The following is a 21,050-nucleotide window of genomic DNA, read 5'->3' as shown; positions in this document are numbered from 1 at the left end:
TGGCTGGAAAACAAAGGATGCAGGACTAACCAAGTCAATTCTAAATAATTGCTGTTGTCCAGCCTTAGTTCACACCAGAGGCAACGATAATGACATTTGACAAAAAAAAAAACCCTGGTACTCAGAAAATATTAATTTGAAAACATTCTGTACATGGCATCTTTTAACTTCACCTAAAGACAGTCAGGCTAAGGGAAGGAATTATTCTTTTAAAACCAATATTTATTTTTCTATACATTGTAATGGAGATTATTAGACTACATTTTTGTACAAATCCTAACATTTAAAGGAGTGAGCAACAGAGTTTACCCAGAGTTTACCCGGCGGTACCCATTTAAAGTTTCTTTGATTCATGTTTCCAACTGGATTTTTCTCTAAAGTAAGCTGTTCCACAGTCATCCCCTGCCCAAGCTTTATTCCTCTGCCATGATGTATTTGGTTATTAAAGATTTAAATTCTTGTCTATTAGTCTTAAAAAATACAAGCTAATCTGATGAATCAAACTTTATGTTGCAGTGATCTGTTTCATCCGTTGTTTTGGGGTGAAAGTTGCTGATGATGTATTCCTGGCATCAGATTGCAGACATGCCTCATTACTTATCACTTTAGATCTCCAGTTGATGCCGGTATTCTTTAATAGATGCAGGAACATGCTGTAGGGACCAAGGAAAAAGCACTAGACTGCTTTAGATCATATTTATCTGACAGTTATTTTTTTTCAATGATAAATCTTCACATAACATAATTTGTTATGGAGTGCCACAGGGCTAATTACTAGGACCAATGCTCTTTAAAAACATATGTCCTCTAATTATAATTTGAGAAATCTCAATTTAGATGTTGATGATACTCAGCTATATTTATTCAAAAAGCTTCACCCATCCTTCCTGTCAGAATTAAACAGATAAATCAATTACAGGACACTACTTTCAGTCAGTTTTCTCTGTTTAAATTGCACCTGGGGTGAGCATCAGGAAATATGACATGTTAATCACATCAGAAGAATGTGTTTTCCATTGGTGTGTAGGAGAGTTGTGTTCTGGCCAACTGTGATTTTAAGGTCTGGTATCAACACTCATATTCACTTAATAAACCAGGTGTTTCAGTTTCATTGTCCAACCCCTGTGTATATATATATATATATATATATATATATATATATATATATATATATATATATATAGATATATAGATATATAGATATATATATAGATATATAGATATATATAGATATATATAGATATATATATATTTATACACACAATACATTTTCTCTAGAGACATCAGAAGAGACCAACAAATGTTCAGTAAAAAATGTTTATGAAAAAAAATACTACAAAGTTTACAAGAAAGTCAGAAAACTATAAACATGGTCAGTACAGAGACTTAGTATCAGCATGAGAACTTTATTTATTTATTTTTTAGAAAAAGTGCTTGGCAAAAAAATCAGTGGGACTTCCTTTACGTAAAAACTTAATACAAAATTCCATAAAGACAAATTCAACAACATTCTTTCCCCACAAGAAACCTTGTGGATTCATTTGGACTCATACAGGATTCTTCCGTACGTCAATTAATACGTGGTTTGAGGGTTGCTGTGCGAAGTTGAGGCTGGAGCGACGAGACTCTCTGCGGGATTTAACGGCAGGCAGGGAGGGCTGCACACCCCAGGACCCCATCCCCGCCTGAACTACACGGTTAACAGGAGAGTCCCCAGCTGTTTGAACCCACAGCTCTTCCATGACCGCAGGTTCCTCCGATGGAAGAGACGAGCGCCTCCACGTAGACGGAAGAGGGGTGTTCACCAGTTCCCTCATTTCCTCCCTGGACCTGGTAGGTTTGTCGGCGTGTCCTGTCCCTCTGCCTAAAAAACCGTCCTCAGGGCCTCGGCTGCCCGGGTACGCAGGTTTGCCATCAGAGGTGAACGCTGAAAGACAGCAGGAAGGCAAGATGTTAAGAGGCCTAGAACAATATCACACTGAACAGTATGAGCTAAAAGTGTGGTCATTCAGAGCGCTATCTGTGAAAAATAAATTAATTAGTATTGATTTAAACCAGTACCATTTTGCATTTTTACACGGTTTTACTTTCCTATCAGACAGTCACTCTAAGCAGAAAAGCAGTAAGAGGTAAGAGTCAGTCGTCACACAGGAAGAGCGTTAGGGGCACGCCTTCTCTTGCCTTCAATTACCATGTAAATATTTGTCAGTTTCTGTGTAAATAACCACCCAATGCAAAAATGTTCATGGCTTAAACGTTCACAAAATAGCATTTTTGTATAAATTGCTCTGATGTTTTGGTGATTGGAGTTGTTTCAGGAGGGTAGGAGTCTGATTTTGTCTCGGTCCCTGATTGGATAAATGTTATCTTTAAACTCAGGGAGGAACTAATCTGAGTTCACGCTAAATGAAGACACCAGGGTAGTTATCAGTAAGAAAAAAGATAGATTTTTTAGCCTCTTCTCTGACATGAGAGGGCGCATGGGCACGAAGCGACCGGCAGTGGTAGTGTTAAGCGTCTTTGTTTGTTTGTTTTGTTTTGCCTGTTTAACAAGTGTAAATTTTCGGTTGCAAACGTAAATAATTTAAACATAGCACATTACCAAGGCGCAACATGGAGTTGGTCATCGTTTTCTCATTAATCGTACTATGGGCTTGCTTGGGAGCAAGCTGGCATACTGCGACACACCAGGATTGTATACTCCAGAGACTTTCTTTTAAGTTTTAAAGTGACCGCGGACATTGCGCCGCCTCCCCCAGATCTGCTGCCTTCGGACTTAACTGAACTTTATGCGGATAGTGTAGATGGAAACTTTTCCAGCTCATCACGCCTCAAAACCAGGAAGCGAGGCAGCAGAGGCAGGGTGCGACAGCGATCAAGACGGCCCCTGGCACGTATCCCCCTGCCTTCAATCATCCTAGCCAACGCGCAATCTCTACGGAACAAAACAGATGATCTCCAAGCTCTTGTTCGCTACCAACACGAGTACAAGAATGCGTGCATTCTCGCCCTGACAGAAACTTGGCTTGGGGTGAAGGACAAGAACGGGGATCTGGCTATCGATGGCTTCGGGATGCCATTGCGCACGGATCGGGGTGTCACTACCACCGGGAAGACGCGCGGAGGAGGTGTCTGCTTGTACATAAATGACCGCTGGTGTAGGACAACACTAGTACGAGAGCAACTATGTACAAAGGACATCGAACTTCTCTCCGTGTCTGTGCGCCCCTTCTACCTGCCTCGGGAATTTCCGCAGATTTTCGTGACTGTTGTTTACATCAACCCTAAGGCCAACGAAAGCTGCGCACTGGATTTAATTCAACAGACAGTGAACAGATTGCAGGCACTATCTCCCGACGCCCCCAACCTGATTATGGGTGATTTTAACCACTGCTCACTGGAGAAGGTGCTCAAGTGTTTTCATAAATATGTACTCTGTCCCACTAGAAAAAGCAAGATTTTGGATCAGTGCTATGGCTCAATTAAAAACGCCTATGACTCCGCCCCTCTCCCTCCTCTGGGCTCCGCCGATCACAACGCCGTGCATCTTATACCAGCCTATCGCACACGCCTTCAGAGGGGGAAGGTGATCACCAAAACTGTTAAAGTGTGGACTGAGGAGGCAAAACTGACCCTGCAGGGGTGTCTAGACTGCACTGTGTGGGAGGAGTTTATCCAGACATCCCAAAACATTAACGAGCTCACTAATGTAGTGAGCTCGTGGGTGACTTACTGTGAAGACACTGTCATCCCCACCAAAGTAGTCAAAATATACCCTAATAACAAGCCCTGGGTCAGTAAACACCTGAAAACCTTGCAAAATAACTCCACTGGACTGCACAACATTCAAAAAGACATCAAGCATGAAATAAGAAGGGCTAAGTTGGAATATAAGCACAAAGTGGAGTTGAAACTGAGTACCAATAGCCTGGGCTCAGCATGGGACTCAGTGAAAATAATGGTTGGGTTAAACGATAAAAATTCTAAGAAATTGGCACTGGAGGGTTACCCAACTGACTCCATCCTTGCTCAGGAGTTAAACACTTTTTACACACGGTTCGATAGAAAATATGATTTCAAAAAGGAAATCTCAGATTTTAAACAGGAACTGCAAACCACTACCAAGCCAGCCACTTGTTTTTCCCTTCCAAATGTGGTAAAGATTTTTAAATACTGCAAAGTTAAAACTAGCCCTGGACCAGACAATATATCCGGTCGTCTGCTGTCCTGCTGTGCAGAGCAGCTTGGCCCAATTTTTAAACACATCTTCAATTTGTCTTTGGCCCTTCAGACGGTTCCTAATCTATGGAAACAATCCACAATAGTTCCTCTCTATATCCACAAGCCCGGACAAATAGATACAAACACTCTTTTCTTCCCTCTGCTGTCCAGCTGCTAAACGCTACCAGGAAAAACAGATAGTCATATGTTGCATACATATAGGCCCTCGCTTTATTCATTCTCTGCGCTGCACATATTTATATATATTTATTCACCTTACTTTTATATTTTATGTGTTTCTTGTGTTTTTATGTGTGAAGTGTGTATGTTTATTACTACTACTGCACAAAAATTGCCCATATTGGGACAAATAAAGTTACTACTACTACTACTACTACTACATACTGTTACATCAAGAATAGACAATACATTTTTTTTTACATATAAAGCCCTGAATAATCATCATATATTGATATTTCATTGTTCCATATATTCCCTAGAGAGCACTTGGCACCAAGAACACAGGTTTACAGGTTCAAGTAGATTAGGAAGCAGATGTCTCAGTCATCCAGCTCCTCTAAGCCAGCTCCCAGTGTCTGTCCATGAGGCACTTTGTCCACCTCTAAGACTGGGCTCATAGTTATCATGTTATCATGTGCTACGCCATTATGCTGCTACAGGTTTAGTCTTTAGCACGTCTTCTTACTCTGCAACTTTCTCCTACTACTCTCCATCCATACACACATTGTTACATACATTGTTTATTATTTGGCAGTGGAAGGGGCAGTCAACTTAATTATTGATGCCACCAACTTCATCCTTTCTCTGTTCTTCTTCCATGGTGGATGACTGTAAGGTTAACTTATTAGTTTAAATTGCCTTAAGGTCTGAATGCGTGCTTGCAGGGTTGTTTGTCCCGTGTGTTTCTGTGTTGCCCTGTGATAAACTGGCAAATTGTCCAGGCCTGTCCTGTCCAAGGATAGGCACGTGCCCACCCGTGACCCTGCAAGGACAAGCAGGTCTAGACGATGGCTGGATTGATGTTCATGGGTGACCATGCTTGGTATTAAAAAAATAACAAGAAAGTAAGAAATGCATCTGGATACTCATGGAAGCTACTCTCTAAAATTTCAAGAAATAGTTAAAATAGTTAAGAGAGTAGTACAGCACACGAAATATTAATCTGGTCCTTTAACTGTAAATTGAGAAGATTTATGAGCTGTAAAGAAAAAAATGAAATTGCGGAGAAAGTATAAAGATCTGACAGAAAGTCAGATCTTTATACTTAGTTTATAGAATTTGGCTGTCAGCTTTTAATACAATGATAACCTTAATGATGTGCATAAAGATTAAGAACTGAGGATAAAAGGAGCTTTAAACCAGATCTAACCTTTACCTTTGGGAGGTTCTTTAGGCTGACCGACTGAACCACAGAGCTCCCGCAGTTTGTTGCTCAGCTCCAGATTTGTTGTCCTGTAGTGGTTGAGCTCCTTGATAAGATTATGGATCTGTCCCTCGTACTGCCGCTGCCGTCCTGCCAGGCCCTCGTCCATTTGCTCTTTACCACCAGAGGACAAACACAGAGGTTTAGTTATCACCCATAACTGAATAGCATGCAAACAAAAACTCCAGTACATATGAGTGCTGTAAAAATGGATTTGCCTCTAATATTTTCCCATGTTTTAGCTCTTTTTCTACACTTAAATATTCCAGAACATTATTGCAAATTAATGCAATACAATCTGAGTAAAAACAGAAAAGCAGTTGGTAATGCCATCCTTTGTGGCAACAACTGCATCAGCCACTCATGAAACCCGACAAGCAGTCTTTTAAGTCACTGTGGAGGAACTTTGGCCAATTCTGCTTCCCATAATTATTTTTAATTCAGCCACAAAGGTATTTAGACAAGGTAGCATAACTTTCTTGTTTAAAGACCTACTGCAACACCTCAATTCCATTTAATGTTTGAACTTTGACCAAAGCCATCATTTTGTTTTTTGAGCCACTCAGAGGTGAAGCTCCAAAGTCAGGCTCTGATGGCTGGACGCTGTCTCTCAGAGTTCCTAATTACATCCGTTACAGCGGGTTATTTTTTTTATTTATTTATTTTTATTTATCCTTTATTTAACCAGGTTATACCCATTGAGATTAAAAATCTCTTTTGCAAGGGAGACCTGGCCAAGATAGGCATCAAAATTACATCACATCATTACATACATACAAAGACACACACAAGAAAAGCCAAATATGCACTTACAATAAAAATCTCATTTAAAACATTGACATGTGAGGGAGTCCAACTCAAAGCATCTAATTTTCAGCTTAAAAATACTCAAAGGAACCAATTTACTAAGTTTCAAGTTGTTATCCAGTTATCCAGGTCCTGTAGCAGCAAAGAGCCCCAGACCATCACAGCACCAGGTTGATGTTCTGAAATGCTGTTAATTTATGGCAGATGTAACAAGACGCACCCCTTCCTGAAAGTCTCGCTTTTAGCTCATCAGTTATTAGACAATTTTCCATAAAGTCCCGAAGATCATCAGGATGTTCTTTTTACTGGGAAATGTGAGATGAGCATGGGTGTGTTTTTTCACTGTTGGCTCTCCGATACCTTTGTCCAGTCTCTTTCCTAAACTTTTCCAGATTGTAAGATGTCAAAGAAACTGTTTCAAGCCTGTTCTTGAAATTATTTAGTTCATGGCAGGATGTGGGCCTTTTTTGCAACATTTTAGCCAGTTTATGTTGTCAGACAGGTCCTATTTAAGTGATTTCTTGGTTCTACAAGCCTTGCAGCCTGGGTTTGACTTCTGAAATTAAAAAAAAGTTGTTATTCATGGCTAATTCATGATTAACCAAGATAATCTGCTATATTTTTACACTGAGCCAGTATGGACTGAATAGACTTGTTTGATGACCTGAAACGTGTTACAAAAAGCAAAAGCAATAAACATGCAATCCTGCGCGCCATATTAACAGATATTGTGTTTTCAAGCCGGGGTGTGACTCTTACCTCGACACTGCTGCAGCAGCAGCTGCACGCTCCTCTCGTGTTCCTTCTGCTGCTGAGTGAGACGCCGATCTGTGTCGAACTGTGCACGGTCCAGGGCGTTTTCCAGCCACTGCACCAACCTCTGCTGCTCATCCAGCTGCATCTCCAGCTCGGCCAGTGCCAGCTGTAGCTTTCGTTCCTCTTCACGCAGAGACACCACCTACGCCACATAAATGTTGTGTGGTAAAGTTAGGGGACATCTGTTTAATGAGAGCGACTCACATAGCTGATTATATTTTAAAAGCAAATTTACATATACATCTTAAAGAAAATATGAGACTATAACCTTTTAAACAAACCTTGTCGAAGTACTTGCACAGCAGAGCTCTGGTCTCAGAGGCAGACAGATAGCTGAGCTTGGCCATGAGGTTCATTTCCCACTGGGAGAGCATACTGGCAGAAGCCCTCAGTTGTCTCTGCCTCTGAGTGATGGCCTCATTCTTGTACTCAATAGCTGCATCCAGCGCCTCGATTGCCTCGTCCAGCTGGAAAAGGGTCCGCTCCTCCTAAGACAACAACGCAGCCAGCAGATGTGCACGATGATGATTAATGACCTCCAGCCGCAGTTAATGATGCCGATCATATAGGCGCGTGGCTGGTAAATACGTGTCCTACACAGGTTTACAGTGTGAACTGACCTCAGGTGAGAGCACGTTTCCCTTCCGCAGTTTGTCATCCAGCTCCACGCGCTGTTTGAGCAGCGAATCTTTCTCGTGCCGCAGGTTGGAGATCTCCTGTCGGATCTGTTGGGAGTCTTGAGCGCTGCCGCTGCGAAGGAGTCCGTTCCGCTCACTGAGCTCTTGCTCCAGCGTCTCGATGCGCCCAGTGAGCGTCACCAAATCTTTACTCAAGGCCTGGACCAAAAGGTTGACGCCGTAATCCTTGTTATTAAGTCTGCAGCATCAGCGAATGGAGTTACTTGTGTTTGATTAGTACCTGACTGGAGCGGAGCCTCTTGGTCTCCAGGCCGCTGCGCTCCTGCAGCAAGGCTTCTTTCTTGGCCAGGATCTGCTCTCGTTTCGTCAGCTCTCCTTCCAGATCCTCCAGGGCTCTCCTCTGATCCAGGACACGCTCCATTTCCTCATCCAACCAGCGCTTCTGTTCCTCAATCTTCTGCCCTCACACGGTCAAAACGTGAAATTAGACAACTATGAAAACCACCACCACTCCTTATAACTAATCAAAGTTATAATTCAGTGAATAATCTGTTTTAGTTCGGATCTCACCTGTTGCTCTTCCAATGAAATGACAGATCCATTACTTCCACTGCGCCTCTGTCTCTGGAAAGCTGCAATCTCCTCCGTCTTTATCTTCAGGATCTTCTGCTGCTGCTCATTCTTTATCTCAAGTTCCTGTAGCAAGACAAAGATCATAAATTATGGGGCAAACATTGTGTCACAGTAGAGCAAATAAAAGATTCTTGCTTCATTTAATTTCAATATCATGCCTTTAAGATCCATTCAATTGTTTTATTGTATTATATACCATTTTGCAATCTCTCATATCTTTGTATTTATAGTGTTATGTTTTTTTGGTTTTGTTAAGAATCAGTTTTAACTGAAACCATGATAAAAACCTGTACGCCTGTCTCTGCCGTTTCTTTAACAGTGACAAGAATATTCAAGCGATTCAATATTAAAGGCGTTTGGTGAACTTTAAATGGACCAAAGATTGATTTCTCAGGCAGTCCGCTTCATTCGGACTGGAGTGAAACTGAACTTGCCCAAATTTGGAATCTCTAGTCCTACTGAAAACATAGATCAGGGTTTCAGCTACATGTAATTGATTGTGGCACACCTTCAGAATGAAGTTGAAAAAATAAATCCTAGAGGAAACCCTGGTGAGGTTTACCTGCGATGGGAAATGCAGGGATATCCAGGGGCCCAAACAAAGATCTCATGCACAGAACAACATGCATCCTCACGCTGGAAAGCTTCTTGTGAAAACGCAATTAAGTTTGAAAATCAAAGTAAAAGCAGAATCATCAAAGCATCATTCATGTGGTGTTGCTATACTGTTTTCTTTGTTGTGAACCTGCCGTCAGAAAGGGGACAGATTTACTCTACTTTCGTTCAGTTTTTCTGGCTATACTATTCAAAATAAGCAGTTTGGTCCATTTTTAACAGTGCAACTGTTGAGAAATGAAGTTATGACATTTTGTGATATTCCTCCACTCAATCAAACTGGTCTCCCTGGACAATCCTGGTGAAAATACCCTTAGTTTGATAAAACGCAGGTACTCCATCACGCTCCTTATGTTGCTTAGCTCTAACCTTGACTCTGTGAGTCCTTCGCTGCATTTCGTTCTCCAGCCGGCGTTTCTGTTGACTCTCCTCGCGCAGGCGTTTCTGCAGCTGCTCCTGCTGCTGCTTCATGGACTGAACGCTTCTCTCCAGCTCCAACACATGCCGCTCACTCTGGGCAGGAAGGTTGGCCAGGCGAGCCGTGTCCCTCTGTCGCTGACTGAGCACCTAACATTCAAGCAGAAAGGTGACCCTGTTTTTAAACCCAAGCTGAAAGGTCCATAGGGTTTCCCTTTAGGCATTACATTAATCGAGACACATTAAAATCAAGGAAATGATCAGCCCAACCTGAACTCGGCTCTGAGCGGCAGCTATCTTCCTGCGACATTCCTGTGCTCTGCTCTTGTCTGTTGAGCTTATCTCTCTCTCTTGTTTCTCCAGGTCCTGCAGCTGTCTTTGAGCCTCCTGCAGCTCCTGACGGGCCTGAACAGCTTCACTTTCCAGAGCTGAGATCTTATGGCTGTACTGCTTATTCAGGGCCTGAGCATCCTTACCTAAAGGAAAGACAATCAGCCGACATACACAGCAAAAGTAAAGGACATCCGTGGGGCTGCAACGGAGTGTGGGGGGTGTGCAGCACGGCTACCTGTTTTGACCAGCTCCTTGATGAGCTCTTCCTTCATGCGGATGGTGATGGACAGCTCCCTGATCTTCTGCTGTGCCTGAAGAAGTCCACACTCTGATATGCCCTCAAAGCTTCTTAGACTTTCTCCGCTGCTGGAATTAGCTTCAAGGAGATTTAAGAGCAAATATGTCAAGTTAGCTCAGTCCAGCTTTGGTTAAAAAAAAAAAAAGCTATAAACTAACCAGAGTGGTCAAAAACACTTTGCACATTAATAAAGTTTCATTTTGAATGACAGACTTCTTTGTTGATATCAGAAAGCACAAACGTTGTGTCTTAAATTGATGGCTTAGCTATTTATACTAGGAAGGTTTTCACTGCAGATAAAAAAATATTAACTTTGCATTTTAACATTTCCAGACTTTAATGTGCGCATCTCTTGATCAGCTTGTGCTCCACTTTCCATGACCTGGGGCAAATACTTACAGCACATTTGCTTAAAGCAGTTGAGAAAGCATTTTATACAAAACATGGATAACAAGGACTAACATTTATGTGAAAGATCTGTCAATAACTGAGAACAGCGTCACACTGATGGAGATGTATAACTAAATCCACAGCATATATACGTTTGAAAGTAAAACGTTTCATAAAAATTCAGAGTGAAATTAAATCTTTATTATTATTATCGGTACATTCAGGAAAGGCCAGCCCTGCAGGTAAAAAGTAAAGTTCAAGCTCTTTGAGATGTCGTCACATAAATTTTGAATATTTAGCAAACCGCTGATAGACTTACATGCTTTTCTGGCTAAGCAGGGGTGCTGATCGGGCTCAGCTTGAGAAGATGGAGCTTTGCAAGCAGTTAGTCCTCCTGAGAGCAACTCTCGCTTGGTCCAGGTCAGGTTCACTGGCCTGATAGAGCAAACAAGTTCAATGACACTTTCCTCATTACAAAATCGTTTTTCAGATTCAAATTTCAAAAATATTTTCCGCCATTTTTTTTCGTTTACTTTAAACCAGCTTGAAAAGTAGTTGAGTCATCTGTATGTTTCAAAAATGATGAAACCAAACAAAGCAGGAATTGGCTTATGACTTTTGAAGCCTGGTATGGGGCCATTTTTATATCTCTGTAGCATCTGGACTAATTTAGATCAACTCTATTTCAAAAGCTTGACAAACAAGGAATAGAGTACCACAAAACAAATACAGATCTTTTAAAGGTGTGTGGTGGCGTCACTGTATAAACAACTTCATGTAGTTGATATCGCTGCATACGTCAATTCTCCAAAGAAAATAACAACAGCTTGTTGTTTTGGCAGGCCAGATTTCCCTTTTCAATAAAAGGGTTGGTTGCAGTAATGATGAAGGCTCTACCTGGTTGACTTCGCTCTGATTGGCTACAACCATATTTGGGAAACTGGTCAAACCCGCCCCCACACGCCCCCTCCATCCACACCTCTCTTCTCGGTGCAACACTAGGTCACAAATCCATTATTATGGTATTATTGCTGGTGGAAGTGTTTGTGTTGCAGGATGTCAGACAGGTGAGACTAAGCTGGTCAAAGACTTTAACCTGGCGCTGTGATTCAACATCCACACAGTGGGACCGAAGTACAAAGCCAGACAGACTGTGGCGGAGAGCTGGCTTCGGTGTGACAGGATCATTATGCAGCTGGCGGGGTAGGAGCCAGCGGTGTAGCCAGTCACTCAGGTAATCAACCTGATTTTTTAAATAATTTATTAAGACTATAGTTTGCCCTGTAAAAATTTGTTAAAAAAATGTAAAATTAACTCCTTCCATGCTCATTTTTTTTCCCCATATTTATCCAAACCTAGAAAATGATAAAACTGACTGATTCACTACTTTTCCAGACGTTTGCAATGCAGTTAGCGTTGGAGAAATAGTAATGACAGCCATTCTATGAGGACTCTGCACCGGTACAGACTTACCTGCATTTCTCCTGGCCGATGCTGGAAGGACGAGCCTCTTTTTCCCTGAAATGGGTGTCCGCTCCTCCTGGGATGTTATGGTCCTCATAAAGTCTCCCATCCAGATCAGGACCCTGTCCAACTTGACCCATCAAGCTGACCTGTAATCATACACACAAAAAAACTGTTAAAAGTCTAAAACATGAACAACTATAAAAGCACCACAATAGAGCTGTGGCTGAAAATATGAAGACTGTAACCTAAAACTTCCCTCTGGTAGGGAAAGGTTTTTACCTGTCTACACGTGGTTCCATTCTGACCCTGCTGCACGGAGCCCATGGGGGCCGTATGAGGCCTCGATCTCAAGTTAAGCCCAAGTCCCGTCAGTCCGAGCGTGGACAGCTGGTACTGCAGCTCTGTTATCAGGTCCTGCTGCTCCTGCAGCTTGTCACTCTGATAGAGAATAGAGGAACACTCTGTAGGTATGAAATGAGCCAGCTTGGGGGAACAAGCTACAAGTGAATTTGGGTAATTCTCTGAAGGCTGCTCTTACGGAAAAGAAACAGTATCAGAATTAAAAAGAGTGTCTAACCTGCTGCTTGTATTGCTCCATAGCGTCCTCCAGGGCTGCTAAGAAATCAGTGTTTTCCTTCTCCAGCCGTTGGATTTCCGACTGAAGATAAATAACGCTCTCCTCTTTCTCGCTTTCATGATCATCGTACCAGCTCTCCTCCACGGCTTCAATGTCCTGAGAGAAGAGTCGTTAAACAAATCAGCAAATTAGCGAAAAGACGCTGATCTTTGACTAACATACGTCTGAAAAAAAAAGAAAACGTACGTGGCTCCTAGTGGAAGGCCGGGCTCTTCTCAACGCGACACTGTCCTCGGTGGAGCTGTTCTCGATGCCGCTGTCTGGTCCAGAGGCGGTCGTGAGCCCGCTTCGCTCCTCCTCCACCGAGCAGAGCCACTCCTTCGCCCTCAGGCTCTGCTCTGTGGTTAAAGCCCCCTCGCTCTGCAGCTCCCGCAGCAACCTGTTCCCCACCAACGGCACACAGATCAATACAAGAAACACAGAGAAACTGAACGGGCTGAAATCTACACAGTCCAGGACAAAAACATTTTAACACCTGAGAAAACCACAAACTGATGAAAACAGAAAGTGGTCAGCTGGCTGAAAATAATCTACACAGCTTTCTACATTTTAACCCTAATTAAGATTTTTTTTTCTTTACATTTCTGTGGCCTTATCTGAGATTTAATTAAATAATTAGGTTAGCAACGCATTCAAATCATGTTAACTCCTTCAGTAGATGTGCTTGAACCTGTAAGCAGTGTCCGTGCAAGTCCTGTAGTGAGCGCTTTGTGCTTGGAGCCTGCTGATCTCTGCTTCACCAACTCGAGGTCTCCTGTTTGGGTCGGCGTGAGCAATGATCCGCGTCTCGGAGCGCTGGCGGTTTTCCAGAGCCCTGCGGAGGGCCTTGATTTGCTGCTCCAGTCCTTCCACGCGATCCGGTTCGCCCTTGCAGTTGACCATGGCTCGGTTTTGAATGTTTCTGGCCCTCGTTGCGTAGTTCAGCGTGTTCAGACTCTCGTCAAAGTCTGAGGACGATGGGCTGATGCAGGCAATCATCAGCGTTTTGGAATTTCCTCCGAGGGAGTCCTTTAGTATCCTAGTTGAAACGAGAATGAAGTATATTAAAGCTGTCATATAGCAATGTTTTCTGGTGGAATACAGCACCCAAACAGACGTACCTTGTGATTTTTGAGTCTCTGTACGGTATATGAGAGCCTTTCCTTTTCGGGTCCCCCAGGGCGCCGATAACGTTTCCCAGAGCCAGAAGGCCGCTGTTGATTTGGATACTCTCTTTCAGTCTCTCTCCAGTGTTACCAGTCCTGAGAATCCGCTCTGACCCGGCCAGGTCTACAAAGTGGAACTTGGAAGACAGCACCTGTGGCCCAGAGCCACCAGCGGTCCCATAAAGGCGAGAGCTCCCACGACGCTGATCCATGTACAAGGTGAAAATGGTGTGAGACCTGCTGGAGTTTGGATTCATCTGGGTTGCTCCGGTGTGTCGGGCTGTGTTTCCTGTCTCTAGCAAGCTCAGCACCTCATCAAGACCCTCCACCTCGCTCTCCTTTACGCCACACAACACTGGAAAGTAACGCGAATTAAAATGTAAAGCAGGAAATGCGACACCATTTCATTTTGCTCCAAAAAAAACCAAAAAAAAAACAGCAAGGTATCTCAATGCATACCAATGTTCCCTTTATCCTCCCGGATGTGGATGTCCTTGCTGGCGGTCTTCACTTCCAGTAAGTCCTTGAACTCCTCTTTGTAGACCTCCAAATAGGAAACCCGTACAGAGAAGTCTGTGAGGTCGTTTTCATCGAGCAGCTTGAAAACATCAGCAACAGCCCGAGGGATGATACCCTGCTCCTCATCTCGGAAAGAACCTAAACATGCAGGTAAATGTTCAGGACTGCATGGAGTCAAATTTGCGAGCCAAATGGCAAGATGAAGGACATTAATGCAGTTTTGTCTCAAGCAAGGACAGGAACTTTTGTTTTTGGACATAAAATTTGTGCTATGATATCTTTAAGGAGAACACTACAAAGACGTGAGTGAAAATAAAAACTTACTAATATTAGCCTCTCCGATAGTGTAAGTCTTGCCTGAGCCAGTCTGGCCATAGGCAAACACAGTGGCGTTGAAACCTTGAAAGAACGCATCTATGAGCGGCTGGACGGATCCAGAGTAAACCTCCTCCTGACAGCAGGTCTCCTCAAACAGGTGGTCGCAAACAAAGTGTCGATCGTGGCCCAGGGTGACCCGGTTCAGCTCCGGGTCCACGGTGATGCAGCTCTCATGGCAGTGCAGGAGCTCTTTGGGAAGCAGGGGACGAACTCGAACGGCGACTTGGACTGCAGAATAGTCCCCCCTGCTTTGGCCTGCAGGCACTTTGGGAGACATTTTTTTTCCCTCTCTCCTCCTCCGCTGTATTCCACTGTTACGTACTTGTCATCTTTGGGCCATTGGAAGAAACAAAATTAAAAATAATTTGTCAGGAAAGGTTTGTCTGTTTGACTCATATTATAAACTTAGGGACACCATCAGTAATCATATGATATTGTCACAGCCATGCAAAGCAGTTATAGAACAGACATCTTTTAGTTTAAGCTCCAGTGTGTTAAAAATAACATAACAGATGCAGAAGTATTGATGTTTATAGCTAATCAAAGCTGAAAGTTATCTTCACAAATAGAAAGACATGGTTATTTTTTTACTGAAATTAACATGGTAAACAAAATAGGATAAGAACAGCCTTGCCATACTGGAGTCTTCAACAAAATCTTTGTGGATGGACAAAAGGGGGGTTAAAATTATATCACAGTATTTTTTTATGTAAACATGACAGTGAAATGATTACTAAATTAAGAAATAATATTGGCTATGAATGTAATAATCGATACACACAGCAAGGACTGTTTCCTGCATCACATATAGAACTACATACCTAGTAATGCAACTATGTCACCAAACAGCTCCTGACAATTGCATTCAAAACAGCTCAAACAGCTAAAGTAGCAATGCAATCCATGAGATCATTTAAGGTTAATATTTACTTAAGCAGGTTGTCTAATTATTCTTGTGTTCATGAATATGAATGAATAGGTGTGCTCAAGTCGCTTTCTGAGTAAAAAGTCACCAGATGTTTGTGGTCCCACTTATTATAACATTACAATGTAAAAAAAGAAAAAATAGCAGAAAAAATACTAAGTACTAAAGTACTTTATGTTGTACATTACATTTTCCATTTAATAAGATGTAAATTTGTCACTGAAATTCAAATCCTGAAAAATTGCAAAAACCTGTTTCAAATATGCATGTTTGTAAACAAAATCAGCCTGATATGATAAATACATCATTTAACATGATTGTATCCCCTGTAACCACTGCTTTAATCATCTCAGACATGATTAGTTGATTTTATGGGGGAGAATATGTATTCACATTAGCGCTATAAACATTTTCCAAACAATTTATCTAAATTTGGCCGTGAATAACATCAACTTAAGTCCCTAGTTGTGTATTTTACTAAGCACATTTATTTACAAGCTTTTAAAAAGTTTATTAATGGTCAAAGGCCATCTGTTTGCCAGCATCCTCTTTAATAATAATAATAATAATAATGATAAAGACCAGAAAAGTTTAAGATGTTTCATACTTTGTCTCTAAAATTATCTAAAATCATCTTTGTATTTATCTCCCGTCTTAAGTTGCTCAGGAAACTGTCAACATGTTTTTAAGGAAAACTGGATTTCAAGTGGATGTGCTCTGCGTTAATTATAAATGTAATTATTATATAAAGTAATAATAAACAGCGCGATGTAACGCTATCAGCAACCCATCGGAGTCGCGGCGCTGCTCCGTTAGCAGGCTAACAGTTAGCTCGCTATTGTTTGTGTTAGCAGCGTAAACTTAAGTAAGTAAATATAAAAGTGACAAAAACAATCTTAAAGCCTGCGTGTTTTTTATAGCCTTGTTAAGTACCAAACAGTGTAGCAAAAAGTAACACAACGGTGCTCGTTTTAAACATTAACTGCAGCTAAGCTAAAGTTAGCCGACTGTTTAAACAACAATCCTTACCTACAGAAGAAGAAGAAGAAGCTGGATAAAGTTATAATAACTGATAGGAACTTCACCGCATGCTCTGACTGGGCGTGTCAGTGTGAGAATTAACATTTAATACAGCTTACTTTATGGTAGGAGAAGTAAAATCATGGTTTCAGGATAATACTGGTGTTTTCTTTTTTCCCATTTTTTTTTTAAGGAGAATGGAAGTTGGGGGCCAGTCCAGGGGAGGAGTCCTGCAGTAATGTTGGGTTAGCAGCTCAACATAATAGCAGACCGCAGGAATCACAACCTTTACTTTACAGCGTTAAAGATGGAGATACAAAAAACTGACGCGCAAAAACACGCAGGAATGTTTTCTATTTCTAGTCATTTTATGCCTTCTTCTGTATTTGATATATATTCATGCTAAAATAACCATATTTCGATTTGCAAAAAGGACACCTCCTGTCGTGAAACACTTTAATGATTTTCTGTTTAGAAAAGCAGGCTCATAATTAAATTTTTTTTCACTCCATTGACAGTATGCCTTCTCTGCGGGGTTAGAATGAATGGTTAAATAACAAACTTTCAGGCAGGCTTTCAACATGGATAAAAACTAATTTTAAATATCTAGATTCAATCACTGAAATATTAACTATTCTAAAACGAATCTGTCATAATATTTGCTCACTTGTTGAGTCATACTGGACAAATAAATAATGCGGGGAAAAAATCTGAGAAAACAAGTGGTCCTTTCTTTTCTTTTCAATGTAGTAATGAAAATAAATCACAGTCTCACAAAGAAACTTATTTAACAAACAAAAAATTCAGTTTTCAGAATCAGAAACAAGTTTATTGCCAAGTAGGTTTGCACTTACAAGGAATTTGACTTGGTGTTAATGGTGCAGACAAAATACATATATACAGAATCTATAGCACATTTTCTTCTTCTTCCTAATTTTTTCTGCATACTTCCCCATCCATATGTAGCTGCAGAGTCGATCCTAGTTATCAGTGAGCAAAACACTCAACATAAGCACCGCGCTTTTGAGAGGTGTAAAGACAAACTGCGCAATCTTCAGTGAATCTGAGTAAAATGTTTGCCTTTGGCCTTTTTAAAACCGATCCACTTCTGGCGCACCCTAACCCTATTTCCGGGTGTAAAAACACATTTTGTCAACAGCCTTTTCATTATTTTCTGTATCTGTGTGACCGATGAGATCGATAGCATATTTATCATAGACAAAAACACATGTCACCTTTGCAAGTTCGATCCAAAGCTTCACATCAGTGCGCTCCTGGGCAAGGCACTTATGCCATTCGATCTTTGTATCGGTGTGTGAATGTGTGTGTGTTTGTTAATAAGACTGGTGTGAACGTAGCTCTAAAGTCTGTAAAGTCCTTTGAGTTATCTGTATAACTATATAAATTCATTTCATTTGTTATTTACTATTTAAAATGACCTATATGAGCCTATGTTTGTGGGTTTTCGTATTTGTGTTAATGAGTACGCCTTCTGTCTGGCTGTTTTTCTTGATGTTTTTGTGTACTTTCTTTCTTCCTAGATTATATTTTTCTAAAATTGCCAAATATGTATTTGTAATTTTTTTTGTTTGTATTTTTCATACTTCATTGTAGCTCATTATTTCTGTCTTATTGAATTTAGCCAGGGGCTTTGAAACAAACCCACACGGGGGCACAGCCTCTATCTATAAAATATGCTATTATAGTAGTACTAACAACACTTCTATACTGGCTCTAATTGCTCTGTCATAATAACAATGCAGACTTAACGATGCTAGTGTTTGGATCCGTATAAAAAGTGACATCCATAAAATGGTTTGATTGATAGGAAATGCAATTTTAAACTTTTTTTAACAGTCAAACTCTTCTCTCTCAGGTTCCCATGCCTTTCCAAATGCATGACTTTGAAAAGGCTCTTTGCGAGCTGTTGACATTAAAAGCCAGCAGTTAGTGGCAGGAGGCAATAAGTTCAACCAATCAGAGTAAGAGCTCCTGTTTGGCCCTGGTTTTTCAGTTGGCCTTCATCTCTGCCATTCCCAATAGCATGTGCCAGACCAAGGTAAATTTTATCTAAGAGCCTTTCTAAATTGCTTAATTTATGTCATTACAACCTGCAGAGGCCATTCATTTGATTCAGTTGAGTTAAATAACAGAAACATCTAAAACAAAATGCTTGGCAGCGGCCCTTAAGAATCAACTTTGGACACCGCTGACTAATGGTATGAGACGAGGGCTCAAACTTCAGTCGTTGAGAGCTAATGTCCTACACCTTTAGGATAAAATGGAATTTAATCCTGCTAGTTTAACAAAACACTACAGTAGATGTTGCTGGGTTTTTTTGTTGTTGTTTTTTTTAATGGCTGTTCAAAAATAAAACTTCCCAGGACTGAATTATACAAAAAAAAAATTAAAAGCAAAACATGCACAAGTACTAAAAGAGAATATAGTTTGATCATGATACTGTTTTTCCCCCCCAAAAATCAATATACTTGCCCTAGAAGTGATTTAAACATATCTTATTTTATAAGTTCCCTCTCCCACAGGAGCTCCTCAGGCTGAGGGACCCGTGTTCCCAGTAAAGATGATCACAAAACAGGGCTGTAATAATCCGTCTTCGTGGCCTTTTCTAAAAGAAAATGATGAAGCCTGTATTTTGTTGTAGTTGACTCAGCCTTGTTTCTCACTTTTTTTCCTAAATCAAAGTTTGAAAAAAAATATCTGTTTGGAAAATAGGCAGAGCAGGGAGTGAGATTTGATGCCTACATTGGTAGGCATCATGTCTAAGCTCTGAACAGCAGGGGGCAGCGCTGCATTATAGTCCCACCAACTAACATTTAAAATTTACTTGACCATCTTTCCCTTGAAAGTAATTTAAAAAGAAACTGCACAAAACAACAGTGTTTTTCTGATGCACTGTTTTGAGATTGCCTTTCAGACAGCACAGTGTCCTTCTGCCAGTTTGACCCAATTTCAGGTAAAAGTCAACATTAACTGTTAATGTAGAAAACTGTTTTCTGCAGCAGCCGCTTCGCTCCAGGCATTTTCTGGAGACAGAAAATCCCTGAAGACAGAAAATGGACACAGACTCCGCTTGTTTAATTAAACACGTAATGAATGTATTTGTAGTTAGTAAAGGTCATTATCACTGATAACCCAAAGTGTGCCTTCTGCTGTCTGATACCTTCCACAACCGAGCTCAGATCAGAATATATTAAGTTCTGTAATTGCTTATTATTATAGTTCTATTGCTGGCTATTTTAGGGGAAACAACATGTAACAGAGAAAGGTTTAGGGAGAAAAAGGAAAAAAAAAGAGAACACCAATGGATAAAGACAACAGAGTCTAACAAACAAAAGCCCAGGTATTCACTGCGGGTACTCGACAACCACTGAGCCCCAGTTAGAGTAAGCGATTATTACACAGCGGGGCACAAACAATATAATTGTACAGGAAATATGAGCTGTAGATGAGTGGCTGGTGGTTTTATTTAAGTCTAAGGATGGGGATCTATAACATGATTGGACAAAATACGCATATGGTGTTGCTGTAGTCGGTCTTGTCCACTTTTGGCTTCTTGTCCATAGAGATTTGTAGGTAGGCATTTCTGTGGTGTTAATAAAGAAAGCAGCTTATAATTATCATGCATCTATACCGAGTGAGGAATATTAATAGACCTCCATTCAGTCAGCTCATCAACCATGTCTCCCTGTCCACCTTTCTGTCATCTGGGTCTTTCTTCACGGAGCTTTCAGTCTCGTTTTTAGGATTCAATCAAGCTCATTTACGAACTCTGACCTTTTTCTTTATCCCTGCTGATGAAAAGCTTCCCCACAGCATGATGCTGTCATGATGGGGTTGGTGTCTTTAGGATGTTGTGCAGTGTTAGTTTTCCTCCAGACAAAACGCAATAAGTTCAGTTTAATTTATCTGACTAGAGCACCTGAATTTTTTTACTCTGTCTCCAATTTGCAAACCACAAGCAGAACTTGTTATGACTTGTTTTATTTTGGAGTAGCAGATCTAAACATATATTGTATACATGCCCCAGTTTATCACTGCATCATGTTACGCTTCACAATGGTGTTTTAGTTTTTGTCCATCACACAAAATACCATTAAGATAAACTGAAGATGGTGGAGGTCATGTTTGTATGAATACCTTTGGAAGGCATTGCATCTTTCATTGAAGAAAAACAGGAACATAATCACAGAGATCCATTTGGGCTGTGCGAAACATATATTTTTACATTTTCTAAAGTTAAATTTATCCCTGCACTATGATCACAGAAGCTCTTTTCAGCAGCTTGTTGCCAGCTGCCTCTGTGCTGAATAGTGTCCGCTCTGTACT

At 41.0% G+C, this 21,050-nt stretch overlaps 1 protein-coding gene across 1 annotated transcript; it reads right to left on the bottom strand.

The window, feature by feature from the left end:
- Positions 1-1,301: 1,301 nt before the first annotated feature.
- kif7 (kinesin family member 7) lies at positions 1,302-16,935 on the bottom strand. The gene is made up of 20 exons (XM_036136534.1): positions 16,713-16,935; positions 14,705-15,088; positions 14,321-14,518; positions 13,817-14,216; positions 13,387-13,734; positions 12,903-13,095; positions 12,657-12,812; positions 12,359-12,517; positions 12,086-12,225; positions 10,932-11,047; positions 10,160-10,300; positions 9,862-10,067; positions 9,544-9,741; positions 8,497-8,622; positions 8,207-8,383; positions 7,909-8,124; positions 7,570-7,776; positions 7,232-7,430; positions 5,618-5,779; positions 1,302-1,927 (listed from the first exon to the last, which is right to left on the bottom strand). Exons 2-20 carry the CDS (start codon positions 15,033-15,035, stop codon positions 1,548-1,550), a joined length of 4,053 nt encoding a protein of 1,350 aa, XP_035992427.1. The 5' UTR covers positions 15,036-15,088; positions 16,713-16,935; the 3' UTR covers positions 1,302-1,547.
- Between the last annotated feature and the right edge of the window lie 4,115 nt (positions 16,936-21,050).

Source organism: Fundulus heteroclitus, chromosome 4 (assembly GCF_011125445.2).
Source record: "Fundulus heteroclitus isolate FHET01 chromosome 4, MU-UCD_Fhet_4.1, whole genome shotgun sequence".
Classification (NCBI taxonomy): Eukaryota; Metazoa; Chordata; class Actinopteri; order Cyprinodontiformes; family Fundulidae; genus Fundulus; species Fundulus heteroclitus.
Note: the sequence above shows the minus strand (reverse complement) of the source record. Positions and strands in the feature narration are given on the sequence as shown.